This window comes from Zingiber officinale, chromosome 5B, assembly GCF_018446385.1.
Source record: "Zingiber officinale cultivar Zhangliang chromosome 5B, Zo_v1.1, whole genome shotgun sequence".
In the NCBI taxonomy this organism is placed as follows: domain Eukaryota; kingdom Viridiplantae; phylum Streptophyta; class Magnoliopsida; order Zingiberales; family Zingiberaceae; genus Zingiber; species Zingiber officinale.
In genome coordinates, this window is record NC_055995.1 from 86,516,737 (window position 1) to 86,542,945 (window position 26,209).

The window sequence follows — 26,209 nt, forward strand, 5'->3', positions numbered from 1 at the left end:
TCTATTACTTAGATAGACCTTATCTAAGCTTTGACTCAGGGGGAGCAAGTAGAAAAATAATACAACCAACTTGATTAACCAAACTCAATACTTAGGACTAGGTTTATTTCTGCTTAGAACGGTTAGATGATAAAGGTTTACCAAACCCTATAACATAGCATCGGAATGGATTGAGATGATAGTACGTCAAGGAAGCTTTGTTGAAGGCATGTCTAGGCTGAATATGGAATTCTACCTGGTGCACTAGACTTAGTGGATTTGACCGAAGCTACCCTAGTCAAACATGGGATAGTTAGACCAAAATTTAGTATTAAGTTTTTTGGGCGGGAACAGTTTGGAAAGCCTTCAGCAAGTGGTCTAATGATATCCAAGTAGGCCGTATGTCTCGCCACTGAACTGAAAGCTTATCCTTAGGACGCCTGCTTGATTAACCCAAAGCTAAGTTTGAATCTAACATGGGTTCAATAACCTTTCTCGAATAATTAATTATCAAACTTAACTCAAACTTAAATTCATAATTAATTATCAAACCTAATTCAAACTTAAATTCAAAATTAATTATCAAACCCTAATTCAAACTTAAATTCATAATTAATTATCAAACCTAATTCAAACTTAAATTCAAAATTAATTATCAAACCTAATTCAAACTTAAATTCATTATCAAACCCTAATTCAAACTTAAATTCATAATTAATTATCAAACCTAATTCAAACTTAAATTCATAATTAATTATCAAAGCTAATTCAAACTTAAATTCATAATTAATTATCAAACCTAATTCAAAATTAAATTCAAAATTAATTATCAAACCTAATTCAAACTTAAATTCATTATCAAACCCTAATTCAAACTTAAATTCATTTTCAAGCCTAATTCAAACTTAATTAATTATCAAACTTTAATTCAAACTTAAATTCAAAATTAATTATCAAACCTTATTTTAAAACTTATTAAAAAAATAATTTTAAAACTTATTAAAAAATTATTTTAAACTTTTTAAAACTTATTAAAATTTATTAAAAATTATTTTAAAACTTATTAAAAAATTATTTCAAACTTTTTAAAACTTATTAAAATTAATTCAAATTATTTTAAAACATAATTAAAATGATTTTAAAACTTATTTAAAATTATTATAAAACTTAATTAAAATTATTGTAAAACTTAATTAAAATTTTTTTAAAAAATTTATTAAAAACTTAATAAAAATTATTTTAAAACTTAATTTAAAATTATTTTAATCTTAATTAAAATGATTTTAAACTTAATTAAAAAACTTAATTAATTTTTTTAAAATATTAATTAAAACTTAATTAAATTATTTTAAAACTTAATTAAAATTATTTTAAACTTAATTAAATTTCTTAAAAACTTAATTAAATTTCTTTTAAAACTTTATTAAAAATTAATTAATTTTTTTTAAAAACTAAAACTTAACACAAATAATTAATTAAATAATTAATTAATTTGAAGTTATTTAAATTAACTTTACAAATCTAATTAACACAAAATTGAACTTAATCGAAATTTAATTCTCAACTTAATCAATTAATTTATAAATTCTCTAATTTAATACGTAAATTAATTCACGTTTAAATAATCTTAATCTAATCTAATTAAAAATCAACATTAATTAATTATTAAGTTGTTTTAATTAATCTAAAATTGATTAACAACTTAAACTAAGCACCGTATTTTATTAATTTAAATTTAATCCTAAATTAATTAATCTTAATCAATTCAAAAATAACCTTAATTAAGTTTAACTTAAATAATTATCTAAATTACTCCAAAACGTTGGTCTAACATATATTTTTCATATCTCGCTTGGTCTTTAGATTATTTAATTAAGGGGAGCATCAACATCATTTCAAAACCCATCTTTCTTAGAATTTTTCAAAATTCATATTTTCAAAACTTATTTCTTTTAGACTTATGGATTTTAAAATATATTTCAAAATTCTCTTTCCAAAATATTTTAAAAATTATATACTTATTTTTCTAAAAAAGTATAAATGTTCTTGATTAAAAATATTTTTTGTTTCAAATTTCTTATTAAAAATTTGACTTAGATTTAAAAAAAAAAAAATCTAAAGACTACTTTAAAAACTTAGTTCACTATTTTCTCTTAAAAAGTTTTCTACCTTCCAAAGTTTTTCTTAGATAATTTTTCAAAAATACTTGTTCAAATAGTTTTAACTTAATAATTCAAAGCTTAGATATTTTATGGATTTTTATATATATAAAAAAAATCTTATTTTACTATTATTTTCTATCGAATAACTTCTAACTTATACTTAGAGAACCTTGATTTCAAAAATTTTCAAATGAGTTTTCTAACTCAAACTTAGTTTTTCTCTTAAACTACTTCAACATGTTGTTTGATATTATCCCTATTTTTGATGTGTGTCAAAGGGGGAGAGATAGTAAATTTAGGGGGAGTTATTGAACTCAGGGGGAGAGTTAAATGATTGTTTACTTAACTCTGCATATTTTAAACTTAACTGTGAACCTTGGTTGCCAAACATCAAAAAGGGGGAGATTGTTGGTGCAAGGTGCACCAGAATCAAACCTGAGTTTTGATGTTATCAAAGGTTCAAGTTAAGTCTTGTTATGATCTGATGATTTGGCTAAGTGTGCAGGCTATTTACTCAATCAGGAAAGCCCTAATCATGGCCAGACAGTAAAGTCCAAACAGGTCTGGAGGACCTAATGTTTGGCAGGTAGGTTGAGGTAAATAACTGGAGGAGCGACAGTGAGGTCGGGTTTCTGAAGGGAACAACCTAAGGTCGCTGATCTAACTGAAGAAACCGGGAAGGTTTCCAAGTTGAGATCAAGACAGTCCTAACTGTTATACTCATGCATATTACTATTATAACTGTGCTAACTTTGTTTTGCAGGAATATTCTTGTTATATGGAACTAACTTTGTGTTGCAGAATCATATGACCTCTTGGACTTCAAATGGTCATAACTTTTGACTCAGAACTCAGAATCAGGTTCTGTCAGCGGCCACGCGACCAGCACTCAGAAACCTTCAATTTACCAAGGGTTCAGTTGACTGAACAGGAGGTTCAGTCGACCAAAAAGGGCTTTTTATCAGTCGACCGAAAAAAGGTTCGATCGACCGAACGGGCAAAAATGGAAAAGAAGATCAGGATCGCAAATATGGCATCACAGCATGATCGGTCGACCGAAAATGAGGTTCGGTCGACCGAACCAATAAAAACATTAATGGAGCATTAAGTGCGAATCTCGGCGAGAAGGGAAATTCACCGTTCGGTCGACCGAACAAGGTTATCGGTCGACCGAACCATTAAAGATCAGTTAATGCAAAAGATCGAGCCAACGTCAGACTCCAGCCAGGAAGGAAGGGAGCGGGTTCGGTCGACCGAACAGAGGGATCGGTCGACCGAACAACAATGGCAGTTATAAAAGGAGCTCGAGGTCTGAGGCTCAGGAACTCTTCTCTGATCGACTCAAGTTCTGTTCTGCAAGCAAATCGTGCTACAAGCCTTCATCAGCTCAGCAAGCCACACTATCCGGAAGTGCCGACCAAAGCTTCAACTGCATTTACTTGTCAGTATATTTTTATATAAGCTTGCATTGTAATTCACTTAAGCAAGATAGTAGGGTTGTTACTATCTTGCTCATTTGTACGATCTGCTTCTTTCCGAGGATCTCGGAAAGAAGAGCTATAGTGATTTTCCCATCGGTGCGATCAAGGATCGCGGGCCTTCGAGTAGGAGTCGAGGTAGGCTCCGAACGAAGTAAACGAACTTGTCCCTTTATATTTTCCGCTGCTTACTCAAATTGTTTTGAAATACGAAAAGAAAAGTTTTTAAAAGAGTACGATATTCACCCCCCCTCTATCGTACTCATCCGATCTATCAAATAGTACTACTACTGTCAGGGACTTTTGTCAGGTTTTGTAAGTTTAGACGAGTCGGCATCGATTGAATGTCAGCTTCAACATCATCCATCTCGCACTAACCCAATCCTAACTCGGCCAAAGTGCAACGCCCCTCAACCAAACTCAGCAGACTCATAAGGCACCTCGACTCGACTGCGATCGCCTTAGGCAAACTAAACATGTCAAAACTCAGTTTCGAATGAACTCAAACCTCTTGTACTCATCCAATCCAAATAAGAGCTCACATTGTCATCAAATCCTACAGGTAGGATTTTGTATAGGTAGCACAACAAGCACTATTACTCAGCATTAAATCATGTATAGGTATGTGCTCAAATACTCAGCATTAACAATTGAGCTCAAATACTCAGCATTAAATCCATAAAACCACCACATTTTAAAGCAGTAAACTTATGTTTACAGAGTGCTATTACAACTTGCTAAGTTATTAGTAACGGGGCTAGCAACAGCATACCTTTTCTATATTGTCCATCATTATTCCTTTAACCTCAGTTATATGAGCTTTTAGCTTTGAAAGTTTGCTCATTTCCTCTGGATGATTTATACAATACTCCATATGCTCCTTCAGCCTTGGACTGTAAAAAGCAGTCACATGTTAAAGTATGACCAAACAACTACAACTAAACTAACAAACTGTAAAATCCCACTTAGTATCAGAAGAGAAGTGAAATCATCCCACAAAGAGTTCTTCCCTTCCTTAAAAACTCCAGACCTGGAAGAAGCTAAAATTGTTCCCCAACTTTGCATATCTGATATGGTCGAATGAGTAAAATTGGTGTCACACAAATGGCTAAATTTCATGTGCCAACATTGAAGAGAGACAGCAACACCGGCCAGGTTAATGCTGTTATGCAATGCTGCACAAACTTCACTTGCTAGTCTTTTAGGATCCTGAAACCTCCTTGCAAATACATCTGCAACTCGCGACAGCTTACTCAGGCCGACGACACGCCCTCCGGATGGCACATAGCCAACATGGCACTTGATGCTAAATGGAAGCAAGCAAGACTCACAGTAGGAAAACAGGTCGATGTCGCGAACAACCACTAGCCCACCAACCCCTCCTGCATGGCCGACTCCCGGATTCAGTCCAGCTTCTGGAAACAAGGCACCCTGCACAATGTCTTTCACCTTTTGTTTGTACCCTATTACAGAAAAGATTGGCTCAAATGAAGAAATTGATTGAACTATGCCATACACCAATACAAGCCACCAGTTCCTTACAGATCTTTTTGTGCATTCGTAATTCAGTAATTTGTAACAGAAGTAACAGAGCAAATTGTAGGATAAGAATGTTGATAAAATGGATTTTATTCTCGGGTATGAATTGAAGTTTTTGATTCGGATAGTGAATCCAAATAACACAAGTTCTGAAGATTTCTTTACCAAGCAGAGAGAAGCAGAACATTCCTTATCTAAAGCGGAATAGAAAAACTATTCAGCTTTGTCTTATGATGTCAACATAGCATACTACTAACTACTTATCCTTGTAAAGAAAGCATTTTGGTTGCTAACAACTACACAACAATCTACTCACCAAATAAAGGATATTGGGAAAGCGATGGCAGATATCTAAAGCGAGTGGTTATGTTTTCTAAACTAAAGAAACGGAAGATGACCGACAGATCGTGTGAAATGCAAAAGGATGGGAAAAAAAAGAGGGGGGACCAACGGAGTAGCAGCAGATTTACAATAAAACGATCGCAAACCTCTGGTTCCTCCGCGGAAGGCCTCGGCCACGCGATGCGGCATCCTCCGGAGGCCTTCTCGCTCGTGATCCTCTCCGAGGCGCTGCAGCAGAGCCTTGACGGCCTCCTCGATCGAGAGCGCGCGCTCGGCCTCCGATGCCAGCGGACCCGTCGCCTCCTCCTCCTCCCCCCACTCGCACAATGAGAGGGCGAGCGAGCAAATAAAGAAATCAAACCCTATTCACTGACAGCAGCGAACAACACAATCTGATCTCCTTCTTCCCCGTCGGTTGCTGCCTTCGCCGCCGCCGCCGCTGCCAGCGTTGGGCTCCGCTTTTCTGGTCTCCTCCGTGACGAGATGTCGAGATCCTCGAAAAAAAAAGATCGAAAACTTGGAATTTGATGGAGAGGGAGAGAGAGGAAAGAGGGCAGCGGTGAGGTTACTGCAAACTCAGAATTTAGAAATAAAAGACACGATTTGATCGTCTTCATCGGATCAGTGGAACTTAGTATCACCTTTCCCCTTAGTCGTCTTCATCTTGCCTCCCTCCGTCGCTACTATTCTGAAACCCTAGAAAATAAGACCAACTCGTGACCTCTCCTTTCTCGAAATACAAAGAAGGGTTCCTCTTCTTACCCAAAGGGAGGAGGTGGAGGAGATGCGTCGTGAGTCAATCTTGATCGGGAGAGGAAGAGGCGTCGATCTAAGAAGGGGAAGAGGAAGATGAAGTTGAGAAAGATATGGTTGGACGGCCTGTGGCGAGGAGGAAAGTGGTGGCGTCGCGACGGTATACGACGCGATATAGGTTTAGGTTTGGAGTATTGGGGGGAAAATAAATTATTTTATTTTATCATAGACACCGGGTTTTAAAAACCGCTGTTAAAATCGATGTCTATTAACGAAAAAAGACGCTCATAGACATCGGCTTAAAAAACCGATGTCTATGAGCGAAAATCTGCGCTCATAGACATCGGTTTTTGGAAAAATCGGTGTAAAATACTCAAAGACGTCGGTTTTTGCTTAAAACCGTAGTTGTTCCACCGATGTCTATAAGGGTTTTTGTTGTAGTGCTTTGTGCCCGCTAGAGGGGGGTGAATAGTGTGTCGTCGCACACTTGTGCTTGCTTCGTCTTGATATGCAACGAATAAAATACAAACTCACTATAACGCTAACATACAGATTTACTTGGTATCCACCTCAAGATGAGGTGACTAATCTAAGGATCCACACACGACGCTATCTCCACTAATGAAACACTCCTTCTCGGTCGCAGCCGGAGGCGGAGAAGCCTCGTACAAACTCACACAACAACACAAACAAAAATACAAGAAGAGAGTACAAGATACAAATGAAAAAACTACTTCTTCTTGCTTACTTGTTGCTTGTTGTTGCCTCTTGAACCTTGAGAAAACACTCCCAAGAGCCTTCAAGAACTGGTGGTGAAGATCGAAGAAAGTCGCTGAAGATCGCTGTAAGCTCCCAGGAAAGAAATGGCAAAGATCTGCGGAGAAAATGCTCCGCAATGGCTATATCCTGTGCTCCCAATCGATTGAAATCAACCCCAATCGATTGCCACATCAGCTCCGCACGATTCCAGTCGTCCATCACCTTCATCCTGCGCAACTGTCACTTCTCAATCGATCGATCAATTGGGATTGCCTGAATCTATCACTCGATCGATTCAGCGTCTTTCTGTGCTCTCGCGTCCGCGTGAGAGCTTCTGCTGCCTAATCGATCGATTGGGAAAGTCTCTGTGCTCGTGATTTCACATCCCAATCGATCGGCCGATCGATTAGGCCTTCCCACAATCGCAGCACAGTCCAATCGATCAACTGATCGATTGGACCCTGGTTCAATCGATTGACCAGCCTGGACTTGACTCAATCTCAAGTCTAAAGTCTCCAACCCAACTCTCGGTCAACCGTGACCTATTGGGTCTCCATGCCTAGCATTTGGCCACACTCGACCAACCTCGAACTAGCCTTCTAGCCTCCTCCATTAGCCTCGCGTCCCTCGGATATCTCCCCATCCTTCACGTCTTGCCTTTAGGAGTTTCCTTCGGCCTCATTCTAGTTGTTGGGTCTTCCTTGCCAAGTCATACCAGGACTTACCTTGCCAAGACCACATGCTTGGACTTACACCCTTTGCGAAGATCACACTTGGACTTTCCAATTGCCTGGCTCCTCACCAGGACTTTCTCCTTTGCCAAGATCACACTTGGACTTTCCAACTGCCTGGCTCCTCACCAGGACTTTCCACTTGCCTGGCTCCTTACCAGGACTTTCCAATTGTCTGGCTCCTCACCAGGACTTTCTCCTGCCTAGCTCCTCACTATGACTTTCCCGTTTCCTGGCTCCTCACTAGGACTTTCCCTTGCCTAGCTCCTCACTAGGACTTTCCAAATGTCTAACATCTAGTTAGGACTTTCCCAGTCAAGCCTCCTGCCAACCTTGACCTACTTGACTTGTATTCTCATAAACCTGGTCAATCCTTTGACCATCTCCACAACCGGACGATTGCACCAGCAATCTCCTTATATTGTCAAACATCAAAACTCAAATCCCGACTCAAGCTTGACTCAACTCAAGCTTAGTCAAATTGGTCAAACTGACCTAGGGAAATTGCCCCAACAATCTCCCCCTTTTTAATGTTTGACAATACCTCTAAGTTAGGCTAAATCTCATAGCCTTAACCTCTTCTTTATCACAAGGCTAAATCCCATAGCCTTAACATCTTCTTTATCACAAGGCTAAATCTCATAGCCTTAACCCTTTCATGACAAGGCATGAATGAAGGTTTCCTTCATTCTCTCCCTTTCCTAGAGGGCAAACTCTCCCTGCTTGGGATGAAGGCCTAACTAACTCCCCCTATTTGGGATGAAGGCCTAACTTAACCTTCCATTCTCTCCCTTTGTCACACATCAAAAATTGAAAACAAACTCTTCTCCATAAGAGTTAACTCTACGTTGTTTACAACCTCACAATGAAGATCTCATATTCTTCATTACCGCCTAAGCTCTCCCTTGAGCTCTACTTCACTTCACAATGCTCATCCTAGAGCATGCATCAACTTCTCGATGAAACTCTCATTCATTGTATTCAATGCTCCCTCTTGAGCAGTAATCTTCTTCTCAATGCTCATCCAAGAGCATTTTTTTCACTTTACCAATGAAGGTTCGATCCCCTTCATTAATCCAATGCTCCCCCTTGAGTATTAACCTACTCCACAATGCTCATCCGAAAGCATTTATCATCCTAGCAATAAAGATAACCAATCTTCCATTGTTCCCCAATACTCGACCCTGAGTATTATCCATCACGAAGATTTAACCCCCTTCCAAGGTCTTTGAAGATAAATTTTCATGCATTCAAGGAGTAGCTCCCCCTAAAAATATGGTCAAACTTCTGTCATTGCACCAACAATTACTTGGAGTTCTTAAACAATTAGGAAAACCAAAACTTGAAGTTTTGAGGTTCAAAATTCAATAATGAAACTAAACCCCAACTTAAACTTCACCTAAGTCTACCTTAACCAATCCATACTTGCTTTCATCATGAAAACTCCCCCTAAATGTATACAAGTATATTCCAAAGGGTTAGGAATGGTTAATGTCCCTTGAAAATCAAAACTTGAAGTTTTAAGGCTCCAAAATTTGAAATTGAAACTAAACCCCATCCTAAACTTCACTTTGATTTATCTTAACCAATCCATACCTATTTTCATCAAGAAAACTCCCCCTAAATGTATACAAATGTATTTCAAGGGATTTGGAATGGTTATTGGAACTTGAAGTGGCTTAATGTGCTGAAATCAGACTTTTCCAGCCATAATTAGATGACTTCCCAATCAATTGAAGTTGGGACTCAATCGATTGGAGCTACCTCAATCGATCCATTGATCGATTTCGCAAGCTACTGCTCGCAGAAATTCCTCTGAATCGATCGGCTGATCGATCCAGCCTAGGTCAATCGATCAGCTGATCAATCCACTAACCCTCTATTCACGGGAATTGGCTTCCCAATCGATCGACTGATCGATTAAAACCATCCCAATCGATCGGTTGATCGATTGAGTTTCTGATTTTTCTGAAATTTAGTTTCAACGAAATTCAGAAACTCCCCAAAAAGTATACAAAATTACAAAAATCATGAAAATTTATGTAGATACTCTTTAGGGAATACTCTATCAAGGAAAAATAGTTTTCTATGAAAATACTTCCTATTTTTAAAGAGTGACACAAATTTGAAAACTCTTAAAAACTTCAATGTTTTCTCCTAGTTTGTGTCTAACTTTTCAATGATGAATACTATCAAAAGATAGTTTTCACCAAGGTTTTCAAAAGAATTTTTTAAAACATTTTCAAAACCAAAATCCAACCATATTCTTTGGGCTCAATGCACATGACTTATACATTAATTTTCCCAATGATTGGAAAACACATAACTATATGTTTTGATGAACCTAAAACTCAACAAGATGCACTAAATCAACATCTTGAGTTTTGTTCACCATCCTAACATTTCACTTGTATCTAATGTATACTAAGACACATACAAGTCAGCTTATGGTTCTTTGTGAGATGTATATTTGGTTTTGCCCTGAACTAAGGGATCATACATATCTACCTAGGCATTTTGATGGTTATGAACATCCGCCAAGGATGTTACTTGTTAGTGAATGTCATTGGTCCTTAATTGCAAGGAATTAAACATGATGCATGATATGTTATGACATACATCAAAAAGAAATAATTTTCAAAAGAAAATTTCCTATAACTACATGATGTATGTATGACATGACATGATATTTTTGTATTTTTCATAATAATCATGAATGTAAAAATAAATATGATATCATGACGTATGATGGGCAAACAAAGCATGGTAAATTAGCATAAATAAAATACCTGGATTACCTATCTAAGTGTCCTTAAATCTTAGCTAATTTTAAAATTAAATCCTAGATTGCCCAATTTCATCAAGAAAGTGCCAAACCCCAACTTGGCATTTCTTTACTCTCTTGATTTATTTATGCCAATTAAAATTAAGCACATTTCTCAAATTTTGACATATTTATCCTTCCAAAGGAGTAATCACCTTATATTTTAAGCCCGGATTTGCCCTTGACTCCCTAAGAACATACCAAAATCCCAACTTGTTCATATGATTCCCCAAATTGTGTTAATTTAATTCAAACATAATTCCTTAAGATTTGACACATGTTACTCTTTCCAAGAGTGACAATTTGGATTAAGGTTTACATTTTCCTTAATTCCATAAGAAAATGTCGAATTTCAAATTTGTCATTACTTTTGCTTCTCTCAAGTGTGTCAATTTAAATTAAATTCAACTCCTCAAATTTTGACACATTTTACTCTTTCAAAGAGTAACGCTAATAATCCTTTTTCATTTTCAAAGGTTAACAATAACCTTGAAAATGCTCTCAAATGTCAACTTTATCAAGGTTGGGTTACCTACCCTTCCAATTAGAGTTGACATGCTCTAAATCCATCTAGGGTGTAGAGAATATGCTCCTAGGAACCCAATACCTATTGGTGCTCCTTGGATGCTCTAGAAACTCACTAGGGATGACTTCCCTAGATACCTTCCTAAGGACCTTTCTAGGCTTCTTAGAAGCCTTGGTCACATCTACTAGGTCACTTCTAGGAATAACTTCCCTTGTAACCTTCTTTGTGACTTTATTAGGCCTTTTTGGAGCCTTAGTCACCTTTACTAGATCAACTTTAGGGATGACCTCCCTTGTGACCTTCTTTGTGACTTTGTTAGACTTCTTAGAAGTCTTAGTCACATTGGTCTTGTCAAAAGTACTCTTAGGGATTCTTTCCCTAATATCTTTGACTTGACCTCTACACCTAGAGTTGGCCCCATAGCTATATGGAACCCTATGAAAAGAAGTCACATCCTTCTTGACTTTAGGTTTGTATCCCAAACCTATATAGCCATTGGATGGCTCTTGTCTAACTTTTCCAAGGTTATGCTCATTTTGACCCCTAAGCATGTTTTCCATTCTTGCTAGAGTCCTTTCTAAATTATCAAGTCTTGACCTCAAGACTTGGTTCTCCGTCATTAAATCCATAGATTTGGATTTTTTTTGACCCCTATGAGCATTTCTATATTTTGGCATATATCTATAATCCTTAGAGTTATTGCCTCAGATACTCTCTACCTTCCTAAACTTAGGTATGGTAGTTCTAGCATGAGGAGGAATATATTTATCCTTAAGGCTATCATGACTCCTATTCTCATGATAAATAGCATTAAGATGATAAGAATTATTTCTAGCATGCTTTTTATCATGTGTCAAAGGAATGGATTCATTAAATGATACCTTTGTTTTAACCTTGGAAGCTCCCCCTAGACTTGTGCTTCCTCCTTTGACTTTGGTTGTGTTATTCCCCTTTGGACATTGGCTTCGATAATGCCCATTTTGGTTGCACAACAAACACACAATGTGTTCCTTACTCTTCTTTGTTGTGGGGATTGTCTCCTTTGGCTTCTCCTTGCCCTTGGGTACTACTTGGCCTTTTTTCTTGGCCAATTTTGGACACTTGCTCTTATAGTGTCCATGTTCCCTACACTCAAAGCAAATGATATGATTTTTATTATTTACAATCGAAATTTCTATACCTTTGCTTGTAGGGGTGACACTTGATCCTCCATTTGGTTTATCTTGCATTGTAGAGGTTGCATCATCTTCTTCTTCTTCTCCTCTTGAGGGTGTGGGTGCTTCCACCTCTTAAACTCTTGAGGATGTGGATACTTCCACCTCTTCCTCTCTTGAAGATGTAGAAGATCTCTCATCTTCTTCCTTCTCCTCCTCTTCCTTCTTCTCCTCGAATGTTGACTTTATGTCAACATCGGATTGGTCCTTCTCTTCTTGGACCAATCTCCTTAAGCTCATCCACTCCTTGAAATTGTGATGAGTCTTCATGATAGGCAATGATATTTTTCCAAAGATCACATGCACTTGTGCATTCACCTACACTCACAATGATATTAGAAGGTAATAAATTTAACAAGATTTTTGTAACCTTCATATCCGCCTCCGCTTGCTCCCATTGCTCCTCGCTCCAATGTTGAGGTCGGAGGTGCTTACCCTTTTTGTCTATTGGAGCTTCAAATGGGTCCTTCAAAATAACCCATTGGTTCCAATCCATTTGGAACCATGTCTCCAACCGAGTTCTCCAAAAATTGAAGTCCTCTTTGTCATATGGTGGTGGAATCCGGATGTCCCATCTGAGCGGTCCTTTGGACTCCATCTTCTTCTTCCTCTAGCTTCTTGCTCTCTTGGCGGTTAGTCCGTAGAAGAGCGACCTTGCTCTGATACCAATTGTTGGGACCTTTGTGCCCGCTAGAGGGGGGTGAATAGCGTTTCGTCACGCACTTGTGCTTGCTTCGTCTTGATATGCAGCGGAAAATAAAATACAAACACACTACAACGCTAACACATGGATTTACTTGGTATCCACCTCAAAATGAGGTGACTAATCCAAGGATCCACACACGACGCTATCTCCACTAATGAAACACTCCTTCTCGGTCGTAGCCGGAGGTGGAGAAGCCTCGTACAAACTCACACAACAACACAAACAAAAATACAAGAAGAGAGTACAAGATTCAAATGAAAACACTACTTCTTCTTGCTTACTTGTTGCTTGTTGTTTCCTCTTGAACCTTGAGAAAACACTCCAAGAGCCTTCAAGAACTAGCGGTGAAGATCGAAGAAAGTCACTGAAGATCGCTGTAAGCTCCCAGGAAAGAAATCGCAAAGATCTGCGGAGAAAACGCTCTGCAACGGCTATATCATGTGCTCCCAATCGATTGAAATCAACCCCAATCTATTGCCACGTCAGCTCCGCACAATTCCAGCCGTCCATCACTTGCATCCTGTGTAACTGTCACTTCCTGATCGATCGATCAATTGGGACTGCTTGAATTGATCACTCGATCGATTCAGTGCCTTTCTGTACTCTCGCGTCCGCGTGAGAGCTTCTGCTGCCCAATCGATCGATCTATCGATTGGCAACTCCCAATCGATCGCCCGATCGATTAGGAAAGTCTCTGTGCTCATGATTTCACATCCTAATCGATCGCCTGATCGATTGGGCCTTCCCACAATCGCAACACAGTCCAATCGATCAACTGATCGATTGGACCCTGGTTCAATCGATTGACCAGCCTGGACTTGACTCAATCTCAAGTCCAAAGTCTCCAACCCAACTCTCGGTCAACCGTGACCTATTGGGTCTCCATGCCTAGCATTTGGCCACACCCGACCAACCTCAAACTAGCCTTCTAGCCTCCTCCACCAGCCTCGCGTCCCTCGGATATCTCCCCATCCTTCACGCCTTGCCTTTAGGAGTTTCCTTCGGCCTCATCCTAGTTGTTGGGTCTTCCTTGCCAAGTCATGCCAGGACTTACCTTACCAAGACCACATGCTTGGACTTACACCCTTTGCCAAGATTATACTTGGACTTTCCAATTGCCTGGCTCCTCACCAGGACTTTCTCCTTTGCCAAGATCACACTTGGACTTTCCAACTGCCTGGCTCCTCACCAGGACTTTCCACTTGCCTGGCTCCTCACCAGGACTTTCCAATTGCCTGGCTCCTCACCAGGACTTTCTCCCGCCTAGCTCCTCACTAGGACTTTCCCGTTGCCTGGCTCCTCACTAGGACTTTCCCTTGCCTAGCTCCTCACTAGGACTTTCCAAATGCCTAACATCCAGTTAGGACTTTCTCAGTCAAGTCTCCTGTCAACCTTGACCTACTTGACTTGTATTCTCATCAACCTGGTCAATCCTTTGACCATCTCCACAACCGGACGATTGCTCCAGCAATCTCCTTATATTGTCAAACATCAAAACTCAAATCCCGACTCAAGCTTGACTCAACTGAAGCTTAGTCAAACTGGTCAAACTTGACCTAGGGAAATTGCCCCAACATAGGATCCATGAGTATGTGAAGGGGGAGGGGGAGGGATGAATCACGTGTATTTTAAAATTTTTATTTTTTTATTTTAAAAAAGCAAGTGTGCAACCAAATTTAAAATAAATAGAAAACAAAAAGACCCACGATCTCTCGGATCTTATTGATAGAAAATTCACAAAAAACCTCTGCTAGAACCATTGAAAAAGAGAATTGAGTACAAGAACAAAGGAAGTGTAACAACCCTACACTTCCTTATGTAATAATTAAATTAACTGAAAAATAATGTTACCCAACACGAAGACAGAAATTTGGTTGCACTCGAGTATCAGTGTTGGTCCATCTGTAATAGTTAGGCGTAGTGGAGTTGCAACACAGCAGTATTGCGAAGATGACATAGCAGGATGATCGTGGAAGCTCATAAGAAAGTTGAGTCCTTGAAGTTGCTCGTGACCTCCTTAAAGCTCATTGGAGGCACCTCCAATGACTCCAAGGCACCTTCTTTGTGGCTTATGAGATTCAAAAGCTTCACAGCTTATCCGCACAAAGACCGCAGCTTATCCACGCGTGGGTGTCTCCAATAGATACACGAGGACACCTCCAATTTGTCCAGGGCACCGACAACCCGTGCGTGAGGGTGCCTCCAACCCATGCTTTAGAGCGCCTCCAATGTGTCCAGGGTACCTCCAACACTGTTCATAAGAGGTTTAAAATGCATTTGACCCTTGCAAAATGTGTTAGTCCAAATAATAAATTATACCCTACAAAATAGAGTCAACACAATTAAATATACAATTTATAAATTAGATCATGTCTTCCTAAGATCGGGATCTAGCCATTGTAAGTACCCCATAGTAGTTTTGATGTGATCAACAAAGTTAAGTTATGTCCTGTTTATGATACCTTATGTCTAAGTGGACAGGAACTTAGGAGCACAAGAAGTCGAGAGGAAGACACGACGAACAAAAAGAATGACACGGGAAAGGAGCCGATGGGATCAGTGCATCTAAGGGACGAAAAGTTACTGAAAAGTACACCAACAGACGAGAAGGACGCGCATGGCACCTCCGAGGGATAAGAAGTCAGAGAAGAAGTCTGCTCGAGGAGAAGGTTGAAAGATGGGTTCGGGTGAGCTCAATTCCTGATAGATGAAACCACCAACACGAAGCTGCTGGAGTCTGCCAGCAACTACTGGAGGAAGGCACCTTCAAGCTCTCATGGAAGGCGCCTTCTAGCACCTTAAAGGCACCTTCAGATAAGTGTTATCCGAAGATAAAGTTTGATCTTCGACGATAAAATTTGTCTCATTGGAGGCACCTTGGACCACCTTGAAGGCCCCTTCAAGCTTCAAATAATATTTTCCAAGAGCTATAAAAAGACCTATGGACCTAAAGAATTACAACACAATTCGAACAACAACTACTATAATCTTTCTTATTCTTTTTCTTGAGCTGTCAATGTTTGTAAGAGGCTACTCCACCTTTAACAAAGGAGTATTTTTAGTAGAGCTTTTCAATGCCTTAAATTAACAACCACCTAAGTTGTAACCAAGTAAATCCAACTTTCTTACTTTCTTTCTTTAGTTGTTCATTTTTTTTATGCACTTCATTTTTTTATTTAAATTAATTGTGTTATCTAACTAAGTTGAAAGATTAAGAAAGAGATTATTTTTATTTTACAGGCAATTCACCTCCTCTTGTCGGTCGCACGAGACCAACAAGTGGTATCAGAGATAAATAGCTTCAGAAGGACTAACCACCTCTAAAGCAACAAGAAGATGGTTGGTTCAAGTATACATCCACTAAAGTTTGAGAGAGACTTCGCGCACTGAAGCGTCGGATGGTGGTATTTTTTGAAACATACTTTGAAATTCTTTTAATCATGAAATATGATTTTGTGGCCCCCAAGGACCAAGGAGCTGAAAAAGAAGAATACTCATGAACAAAGAAAGCAAAAGTTGATTTCGTGGCGAACAACAAATCAGAGTGCCATCTACTGAATGTTCTTCCTCCCTAGGAGGTTAATCGGATTGGTAGGTATGACTTCGCTAAAGAGCTCATGGAGAAATTCTTGGAACTATATGAAGGCACTTCGGAAGCTAAGTTAGCAAGATAAGACATCATCTGAACTCAGCTAACGAACCTCTGGATGAACAAGGGAGAGAAGGTAGCTCAACTCCAATCAAGGATCAAAGAACTCATCACTCAACTTAGCAATCTCGGAGAATCGGTAACGAACAGTGATTCTATCTGGTACGCGCTCAACGCTTTTTTGAAAATTCCTTGATGCGGTGATGATGAGGGGCCCCACCCCCACTGCCATGATGGAGGTCAAACGAGGTCAAAGTCAAGATGGTCAATGAGTGGATGGTGTTGGCTGGTCAGGCGAAGCATACTCCGACCAGGGATTAAGCACCGACCTACCATCCTTAGCACAAGGAGTAACCAAACTGATGCTCAAGGAACGCGCAGAAGTTGAGCCGAGCGATTCTTCTGCTCGACCTGGTAGCAAACTCGACATCAGACGAGCACGCGGACAGGGAACTGCCCGCCGAGCGGCTATCCCACTTGGCTTGACAGTGGAGTTTCAGCCGAGCAGCTATCTCACTCGGCGTAGCAGACAGTGCAGGGATAACAAAACTCTGACCGAGCGGTGATTTCGCTCGGCCAAGCAACAGACACGGCAGGATATCTTTTGATATCCTTTTGGGAGCTAGTGTCACTGACAGGCGACACGATCAGACAAAGGATCGTACGGAGGAAGCTTCCACTGCCACTTCAGGGTTATGCTCGGTCCGTTAAGGTACTGTGTCAGGGACACTTTATTGACACGTCTTTTTAGGAAAAATTTTGAGATGCATGCTCACCTTGGGAAGCATTTACGTGTACTTCCGGAGCTCTATATAAAGGGGGTCCAAGCTGTTGGTGCGGTTAGCACTAACGATTTAACTCAAGTTTTGATGAATGACAAAGTAGGTTAAGTTAGTTTTATATTGATCTAAACACTTTGACGAAGTGTGCAGGAGAAGTCCAGCTAGGTTAACGGGTCGACATGATAGCTGGCAAGAAGCCCAGACTGGTCATTGGGCTGACCAGATGTCTGGCACGAAGTCTAGACGGGTCGACGGGCTGACCTGACGTCTAGCATGAAGTCCAGGTAGGTCGATGGGCTGACCTGATAGCTGGCACGAAGTCCAGATGATTCGAAGGGCTGACCAGACGTCTGACAGGTAAGTTAAGGTAAGTCACTGGAGGGGAGTGACTGTGAGGGCGCGTTCCCGGGAAGGGAACATTAGACGTCGATCCAACTTCGATCCATTTTGGAAATCTAAGTTGAGATCGTGACTAGATTTTAGTCTCGAGGAGATGGAATCTAATTACTGCTTTTATTACTCTTATAACTTACTGTGCTGACACTTTGTTTTGCATGGTAGTTTTGCATTTTACCTCGGACTAATGTTTTTTTATAGGTTGCTGAAAAAGTAAAGGTCCGGGCACTCGGAAGGGATCCGGGCACTCGGAAGGGATCCGGGTGCCTAGGATGCAAAGTTTATCCCTTCGCCGCGTCGCCACGTGGAGTTTCATGTTTGGACGAGCTACATCACACTCCAGGCGCCCAGAAGGGATCCGGGCGCTCGGAGCCTCCAATATAAGGAGGATGCACCCTGGAGCAATCAATCAACTCACAACAAAACCTTCCAAAACTTGCTCTGCTGTGCTGTGCTCCTGCGACGCTGAAGACTCTCCGACACCGCGTTATTTTCTTTCGTTCTTAATTATTGTCGGTATTTAATCTTCTTAAGCATTCCTGTACTTTCAATTTGTAAAATATTATTCGAATTGCTAGTGAATTGCCCAATGAAAGCACTCGACGAGTGTAGACCTTGGAGTAGGAGTCGACCAAGCTCCGGACCAAGTAAAAAATTACTTGTGTTGGCGTTGCTTTAATCTTATTTTTTTCACTGCGTACTTGATCTTCTTTTTGACGTTTTTTAAATTGATATTCACCCCCCTCTATCGACTTTCATGATCCAACACAAGCATCAACGGAGGTATGCTTTAGACGTGATTTCTACTATTGCGCTATAGTTCTTGCTCTTTGCTTCTTCTTGCTTCACTGGAGACTGACTTGAGCGTCAGAGGGCCATCGCCGGGGACCCCTTCCCTGGCTTGGCACTGACACTGCTTGTGTTGCAAGCGGGAGCGAAGTCCACAGGAGGTCAGCAGGAGCGCCACGTCCCCAGCATCCATCTCATCGACTTTCGGACAGGATCATATTTGACGTCGTATGTGGGAACGTCATTTGAATCCGAGCCAAGAAGATGGAAGATGCTGGATAACTAACCACCGTGACGCTCACTCAAGAGGAGCTAGAGATGCTCGTGCAAGCACGAGCAACAAAAATGATAAAGCAACAATAATAACAGGCGTTAGCCGATCGGCTAGCACCGCAGCCTGCGACATCAGCGGCCGCCAAGCGAGCGGGGCAAGAAGACCGAGCGGAGCAACTATCCGTATAGGGACAAAACCGAAGGTCGACCGACACACAGGGGGAAGCGCCACTCGTGCCAATATCTTTCCATCGAGCTCTGTTCCAGACCCCCTCGGAGATAGCCCAAGTGCATCAGGAGCAAGGATCATCTTCAGACGATGCTCCCTTTTGGGATGCACGGAAAGACAAAGCACCCCGAGGCAACATTTCTCTCGAACGGATCAACAAGCAATTCTCAGAGGAGATCTTGCAAGACCCTCTTGTAGGTCCCTTTGGAGGCCGGCAAGAGGGGAGGGGTGAATTGCCCTACAAAATAAAACCAAAAACCCTTCTCGGATATTCAACTAATTTAAAAGAACTTGTAATTAAAAAGGCAGAGACTAATTTAAAACAGAAAATAGACACAGAGGAATTACTTGGTTTGCAATCAGAGGATTGCTAATCCAAGGTAAAGAAGGCGCACTAATTGATTCTCCTCTGGGCGGAGTAGCCTCTTACAGCGTTGAAAGCACAGAAAGAAATAACACAAATGAAAGCACTGGATTACAAATAGTTGTTCTTAATGTACGGATCAGTACTTTATTTATAGTACTAGTCCGGGCGCCTGAAAGTGGTTCCGGGCGCCCCCGGGGGGAACGGTCAGATTACGAAAATCGCGATCCTGGTCAAAATCATGCTCCGGGCGCCCCGGAGCAAAAAGTCAACTGCAGTTGACTTTTTGTCCGGGATCACTTCTCCGTTAAGTCCCAGTCTCGGTCCGGGTCTGTTCGCTCCGGCTCCGCTAGCTTGGGTGATCTCGGCCTTCCGGAATAGGGCTCACCCGAACCCATGTTCCGGCCTTTTCCTCGAGCAGCCTTCCTTCCCGGTTTCTCGTCCCTCGAACGCCACGCACGCTCTTCTCGTCCACCGGTGTACTCTTCCGCGGACACCTCGTCCCTCAGACGCACCGAGCCCGTCGGCTCTCTCCCGTGCCGTCCTTCTCGCTAGCCGCGTCTTCCGCTCGACTTCTTGTGTTCCTAAGCTCTTGCACACTTAGACACAAGGGTTAAACAAACGCAGGACCTAACTTAGCTTGTTTGATCACATCAAAACACCTTGGGGTTCCAACAATCTCTCCCTTTTTGATGTGAGCAACCCAAGTTAAGTTAGGGTAACCATATGCAATAAAAACAATTTATATTAAAATAAGTCCAAATATTTTTCAATTGAAAAATTATAGTACCTCCTCCTAGACTTAACATACTTCTCCCCCTTTGATCACATAAAAATTGGGGTTATAAACAAGCCTAAGGTAAATTCAAACAAGAAATTTTAAGTGTAAAATATTTAGAAAAGACACTCTTCAGAATTTTTCGTTTGAAAAAAAATATTTTTCAGATAAGAACAGTCACAAGTGTAAAAAAAAATTTAAGTTTTAAAACTTATCTCAGCATTCCCAAAAAAAATTTCCTAATTTTTTTTTTTAAAAAAAATTCTAAGTGAATATTCATAAGAAACAATTCTAAGTCAATTTTTTTTAAAAAATGATAAGGCAATTTAAAAAAATAAGTTAACCTTTAAAAAAAAATTCTAAGTCAATTTTCATGAAAATTTCTAAGATAATAAAAAATTTCTAAGTTAAGTTAGAAAGTTTTTAAATATTTTCTAACACAAATTGAATAACTCTTTTAAAGCATTAAGTAATTTAAATTAATGCTTTTTCAGTTAGTCAATTAAACTTTTCATTTCGATAGTTGGCTTCCAGGTCGTGGCGAGGTACTAGGCCTTCTTGGTTATTGGAGCAACAACCACTTCCTTAGACAAAGCCTCATAAAGAAATTAGTTGTTTAATTTCCTTGCTGAAAATGCTAAGTCTGACTTTAATTTTAAGTTAAACAGGTTTTTGGAATCCAGTAAAGGTTCCTACCTACAGGATTAACCAAGTATTTCCTAGGTATATAGATTTTTGATATATTTCTAATTTGACTTTGATGAAATCTATAATACCAATTTAAATTTCTAAAAGTAGGAATATTTGAACCATTAGATTTTTTCAATCTTTCTATTTCTTCTTTTAGTTTTTCATTTTCAATTTTCAATTTTTCAAAATCCTCTATAAGACATGATTTTGCCAAAATTCTCTTTGTTTCTAAAATTTCATTTTCTAATTTGGCATTTTTATTTTCTAATTTATACATGGATTTAGTCATAGCTTTGATACCAGAGTAAAGTTGATCAGGGGGTAAGAGGCATACCTCACTTACCATGTCGGACTTGAAGCCTGAATCTCCCCCTGCTTCACTGCTTTCATCCGAGGTCGCTCCCCCTTCATCGATGCTAGGTTCTGATATACTTTGTCTATCGTAGCTTGCCATTAGTGCTATTCCGGCATATTCTTGAGCTTCTGATTCGGATGAAGAAGTGTCGTCCCAAGTTGCTTTTAGGTTGTGTTTCTTGGGAGACTTCCTTTTAGCCTTTTTGAGTTCTGGGCAGTCTTCTCTTAGGTGTCCCTCCTTCTGACACTGGTAGCACCGCACCTTTCTTCCACCTTTTTGATTCCTTTTATTCTGCATTTTAAATTTATTAGATCTAAAAAACTTTTTAAAATTTCTTACCATGTGTGCTTCTTGATCGTCTTCGGAGTCTGACTCGAGTTCATCCTTCTGGGTTGCGTTCAGTGCCATAGTTTGGGTTGTATCCTTTGTCGTTCCTGCACACCTGGTTTCATGCAATTCAAGAGTAGAAAACAACTCTTCTAAAGTACTTACCTCCAGGTCTTTTGAGATGTAGTAGGCGTCGACGATTGATGTCCACTCCGGAGTTCTTGGAAACGCGTTGAGCGCGTAGCGTATAGTGTCCCGGTTTGTTACCGTTTCACCAAGGTTTTCGAGACAAGTAACTAGTTCTTTTACCTTCGCATGTAGACCAGCTACTTTCTCACCTTTCTCCAGACGGATGTTCATCAGTTTGTTGCGGAGGATGTCCCTTCTAGCGAGCTTCGCTTCGGACGTGCCTTCGTGGAGTTCCAAGAACTTCTCCCAAAGTTCTTTAGCAGATAAATAGTTTCCGATGCGGTTGACCTCTTGAGGCGGTAACACGCTCAGCAGGTGATGTTCCGCACGGCTGTTTGCTATCGACTCATTCTGCTCCTTCTTTGTCCAATCGCTCTCTTCTTTTTCTTTTCCATCTTTATATATTGGAGCTACAAAACCATATTTCATGATAAACCGAATTTCAAAATCTGTTTTTAGGAATACCTCCATACGTCGCTTCCAGTCTGCGAAGTTCCCCTCGAATTTTGGTGGGACGATGCTTGGTCAGGCCATCTTGTTGCTTCGATCGGCGGTTAGTCCTCCTGAAGCGTGCCTCGCTCTGATACCACTTGTAGGTCCCTTTGGAGGCCGGCAAGAGGGGAGGAGTGAATTGCCCTACAAAATAAAACCAAAAACCCTTCTCGGATATTCAACTAATTTAAAAGAACTTGTAATTAAAAAGGCAGAGACTAATTTAAAACAGAAAATAGACACAGAGGAATTACTTGGTTTGCAATCAGAGGATTGCTAATCCAAGGCAAAGAAGGCGCACTAATTGATTCTCCTCTGGGCGGAGTAGCCTCTTACAGCGTTGAAAGCACAGAAAGAAATAACACAAATGAAAGCACTGGATTACAAGTAGTTGTTCTTAATGTACGGATCAGTACTTTATTTATAGTACTGGTCCGGGCGCCTGAAAGTGGTTCCGGGCGCCCCCGGGGGGATAAACTTTATCCCCCAACGGTCAGATTACGAAAATCGCGATCCTGGTCAAAATCATGCTCCGGGCGCACGGAATCATTCCGGGCGCCCCGGACAGCTCCGGGTGCTCGGAATGGTTCCGGGCGCCCCGGAGCAAAAAGTCAATTGCGGTTGACTTTTTGTCCGGGATCACTTCTCCGTTAAGTCCCAGTCTCGATCCGGGTCTGTTCGCTCCGGCTCCGCTAGCTTGGGTGATCTCGGCCTTCCGGAATAGGACTCACCCGAACCCATGTTCCGGCCTTCTCCTCGAGCAGCCTTCCTTCCCGGTTTCTCGTCCCTCGAGCGCCGCGCACGCTCTTCTCGTCCACCGGTGTACTCTTCCGCGGACACCTCGTCCCTCAGACGCACCGAGCCCGTCGGCTCTCTCCCGTGCCGTCCTTCTCGCTAGCCGCGTCTTCCGCTAGACTTCCTGTGTTCCTAAGCTCCTGCACACTTAGACACAAGGGTTAAACAAACGCAGGACCTAACTTAGCTTGTTTGATCACATCAAAACACCTTGGGGTTCCAACACCTCTGCCTCGACATTACACCCCGTTGGCGATCGGGATGTACAACGAATCGACCGACCCGGATGATCATCTGGATCGGTTCGATAATGAAGCTACACTGCACCAGTACACGGACGGAGTGAAGTGTAAAGTCTTTCTCATGACTCTCTCTGGATCGGCGCAGCGCTGGTTCAGAAGGTTGCAGGACGGCTCGATACGAAGCTTCAAGGATTTCCGAGCCATATTCTAGCACCACTTCACCAGCAGCCAACGCTACTAGAAGACAAGCATCAACCTCTTTACCCTAAAGCAAGGGCTCAAGGAAGCGCTCCGAGCATACATTCAGCGTTTCAATCAAGTAGCGATGGACATCTCTTTGGTCTCATCTGAGACCATAATGAATGCCTTCACCTAGGGGCTCACCGAGGGAGATTTCTTCCGGTCACTCGTCTGGAAGCCACCCAGGGACTTTGACCACATGCTCAAGAAGACCAACGAAAACATCAACGTGGAAGAAGCCCAAGTAGCCAGAATAAATAAGGTGCCGACCGAGCATTCAGCACCGACTGAGCATTCGACATCGATCGAGCATTTGGCACTGACCGGCGCCGACCTTCAAGCAACCGTCAACCATCTAAAGGGCCGAGGGCTGAAGGAGTACAGCCGCACCAGGAGATCAGGGCACATGCCGTACAACATATGGCTTTCGATCGGCCTAAGGTATCGAAGGGCAAGGTATGAACACCTATGTTTTGTTCATTCCACTAGTCAATGACACACAACACGCGGGACTACCGAGGACTGCCACCGATTATCAGCCGACCGACCCCCGAGAGGATACCGCTGTCGATCTCCCTCTCCCGATCGGCGACAAAGACATCGATCAACCAGACGATGAGAGGAAGAAAGAAGGGAGTCCGAGTGCCATCACCATCAACGAAGGGAGGAAATCGATCCCTCCAGGATCCCAGCCGAGCAAAATAGGTCATCCACTCGGGAAGAAGAAAACAAGAATATGCTTCCTGAGGAGAGATAGGCATGATAGCCGGTGGACCGACCGGTGGTGACTCCAACTGATCTAGGAAGTCATACGCTCGACGGTTGGAGATCCATGCTGTAGGGTGCAATAAGGAGAAGGCTGATGGGCCTCAAATCAGCTTCGTCCCCAGCGATCTCGAGGGTGTCGAGATCCCTCATGATGATGTCCTGATCATCCGGGTGGTGATCGCCAACTACACCATTAACCGGACTTTCGTCGACACAGGAAGTTCGGTGAACATCATTTTCAAGAAGACGTCCGATCAGTTGTAGATTGATCGGAGTGAGCTGCTGCCTATGGCTACCCCACTCTATGGATTCACAGGCAATGAAGTTTCGCCGATCGGCCAAGCAAGGCTGACCATCTCGCTGGGAGAAGAGCCGTTGAGGAGGATCAGAACCACCAACTTCATAGTGGTGGACGCACCGTCGGCCTACAACGTTATCTTGGGTCGACCGACCCTCAACGAGTTCTGGACGGTAGTGTCAAGTTACTGCCAGAAGATAAAATTCCCAGTGGACGATCAGGTGGGCGAGGTCAAGGGTGACCAACTGGCCACTTGGCGTTGCTATGTGGAGATGGTCAAGATCGAGGCCAAAGCCACTCGGAAGACTCCACGGCTAGAGGTAAATGCTATCACCGAAAAACCTCCCACTTTAGTATATGAAGAAAAGGAGGAGGTTCATATCCACCCAAGCCGGTCGGAAGCCACGACCTTCATCGTCGTCGACCTGGAGGAGAAGAAGAAGGCGGAGCTGATCGCCTGCCTCAAATAGAATCACGATGTGTTCGCCTGGTCGACACATGAGCTGCCCGACATTTCCCTGAGCGTGGCTCAGCATGAGCTTCATGTCCGACCGGACGCTCAGTCGGTCAAACAAAGGAAAAGAGATTTCAGCGCGAAGCAGAACATGATCATTCGGGCGGAGATAGAGAAGCTAATGGAAGCCGGCCATATCAGGGAAGTCCAATTCCTGAGCTGGCTAGCAAATGCTATGCTAGTCTCCAAGATGAGCAACAAGTGGCGGGTTTGCATCGATTTTCGTAACTTAAACAAGGCATGTCCAAAGGACTTTTATCCGTTGTCCAGGATAGACCAAATGATGGACTCAACGACGGGTTGCGAGCTGATCTGCATGCTTAATGCGTATCAAGGATACCACCAAGTGTCGCTCACCCGCGAGGACCAAGAGAAGGTCAGCTTCATCACGGTCAACAGAACATAGTGCTACAACGTCATGCCGTTTGGATTGAAGAACGCCAAAGTCACCTACCAGAGGCTAATGAACAACGTGTTCTGACGGCAGACCGACCGTAATATGGAGGTATACGTCGACGACATACTAATTAAATCCCTCCGAGCTGATGACTTATGCGTAGATATCGACAAGACTTGCCGGACGTTAAGAACATACAGAATAAAGCTGAACCTGAGCAAGTGTTTGTTCGGTGCGAAGAGCGGACGCTTCCTAGACTACATTGTAACCGAGCGAGGTATCGAAACCAATCCGAGCAAGGTTAAAGCTTTGAAGAACATGCCTCCACCTCAAAATTTGAAGGAAGATCAGAGGCTGACCAGTCGGATCACGGTGCTATCCAGGTTCATATCCAAGTCGTCCGATCGAAGCATGCCATTCTTCAACGTGCTTCGCTGAGCCACGAAATTCCAATGGGACGCCGAGTGCTACCGGGCACTAGAGGAGCTGAAGAAATATCTAAACTCACTGCCTGTATTATCCAAGCTAGTTGTGAGTGAACCGCTCTGGATCTACTTGTCATCTAATGAGCATGTAGTTGGGTCGGCTCTAGTTAGGCAGAGTAGCCAAGAGCAGCAGTCTGTGTATTT

The 26,209-nt window shown here is 41.7% G+C and overlaps 1 protein-coding gene across 1 annotated transcript; it reads right to left on the reverse strand.

Moving 5' to 3' along the window:
• Positions 1-4,157: 4,157 nt before the first annotated feature.
• LOC121986808 (GTP cyclohydrolase 1-like) lies at positions 4,158-24,521 on the reverse strand. Its single transcript, XM_042540745.1, has 6 exons — positions 24,417-24,521; positions 5,875-5,994; positions 5,647-5,818; positions 4,572-5,082; positions 4,392-4,512; positions 4,158-4,175 (listed from the first exon to the last, which is right to left on the reverse strand). Exons 1-6 carry the CDS (start codon positions 24,519-24,521, stop codon positions 4,158-4,160), a joined length of 1,047 nt encoding a protein of 348 aa, XP_042396679.1.
• Positions 24,522-26,209: the final 1,688 nt, after the last annotated feature.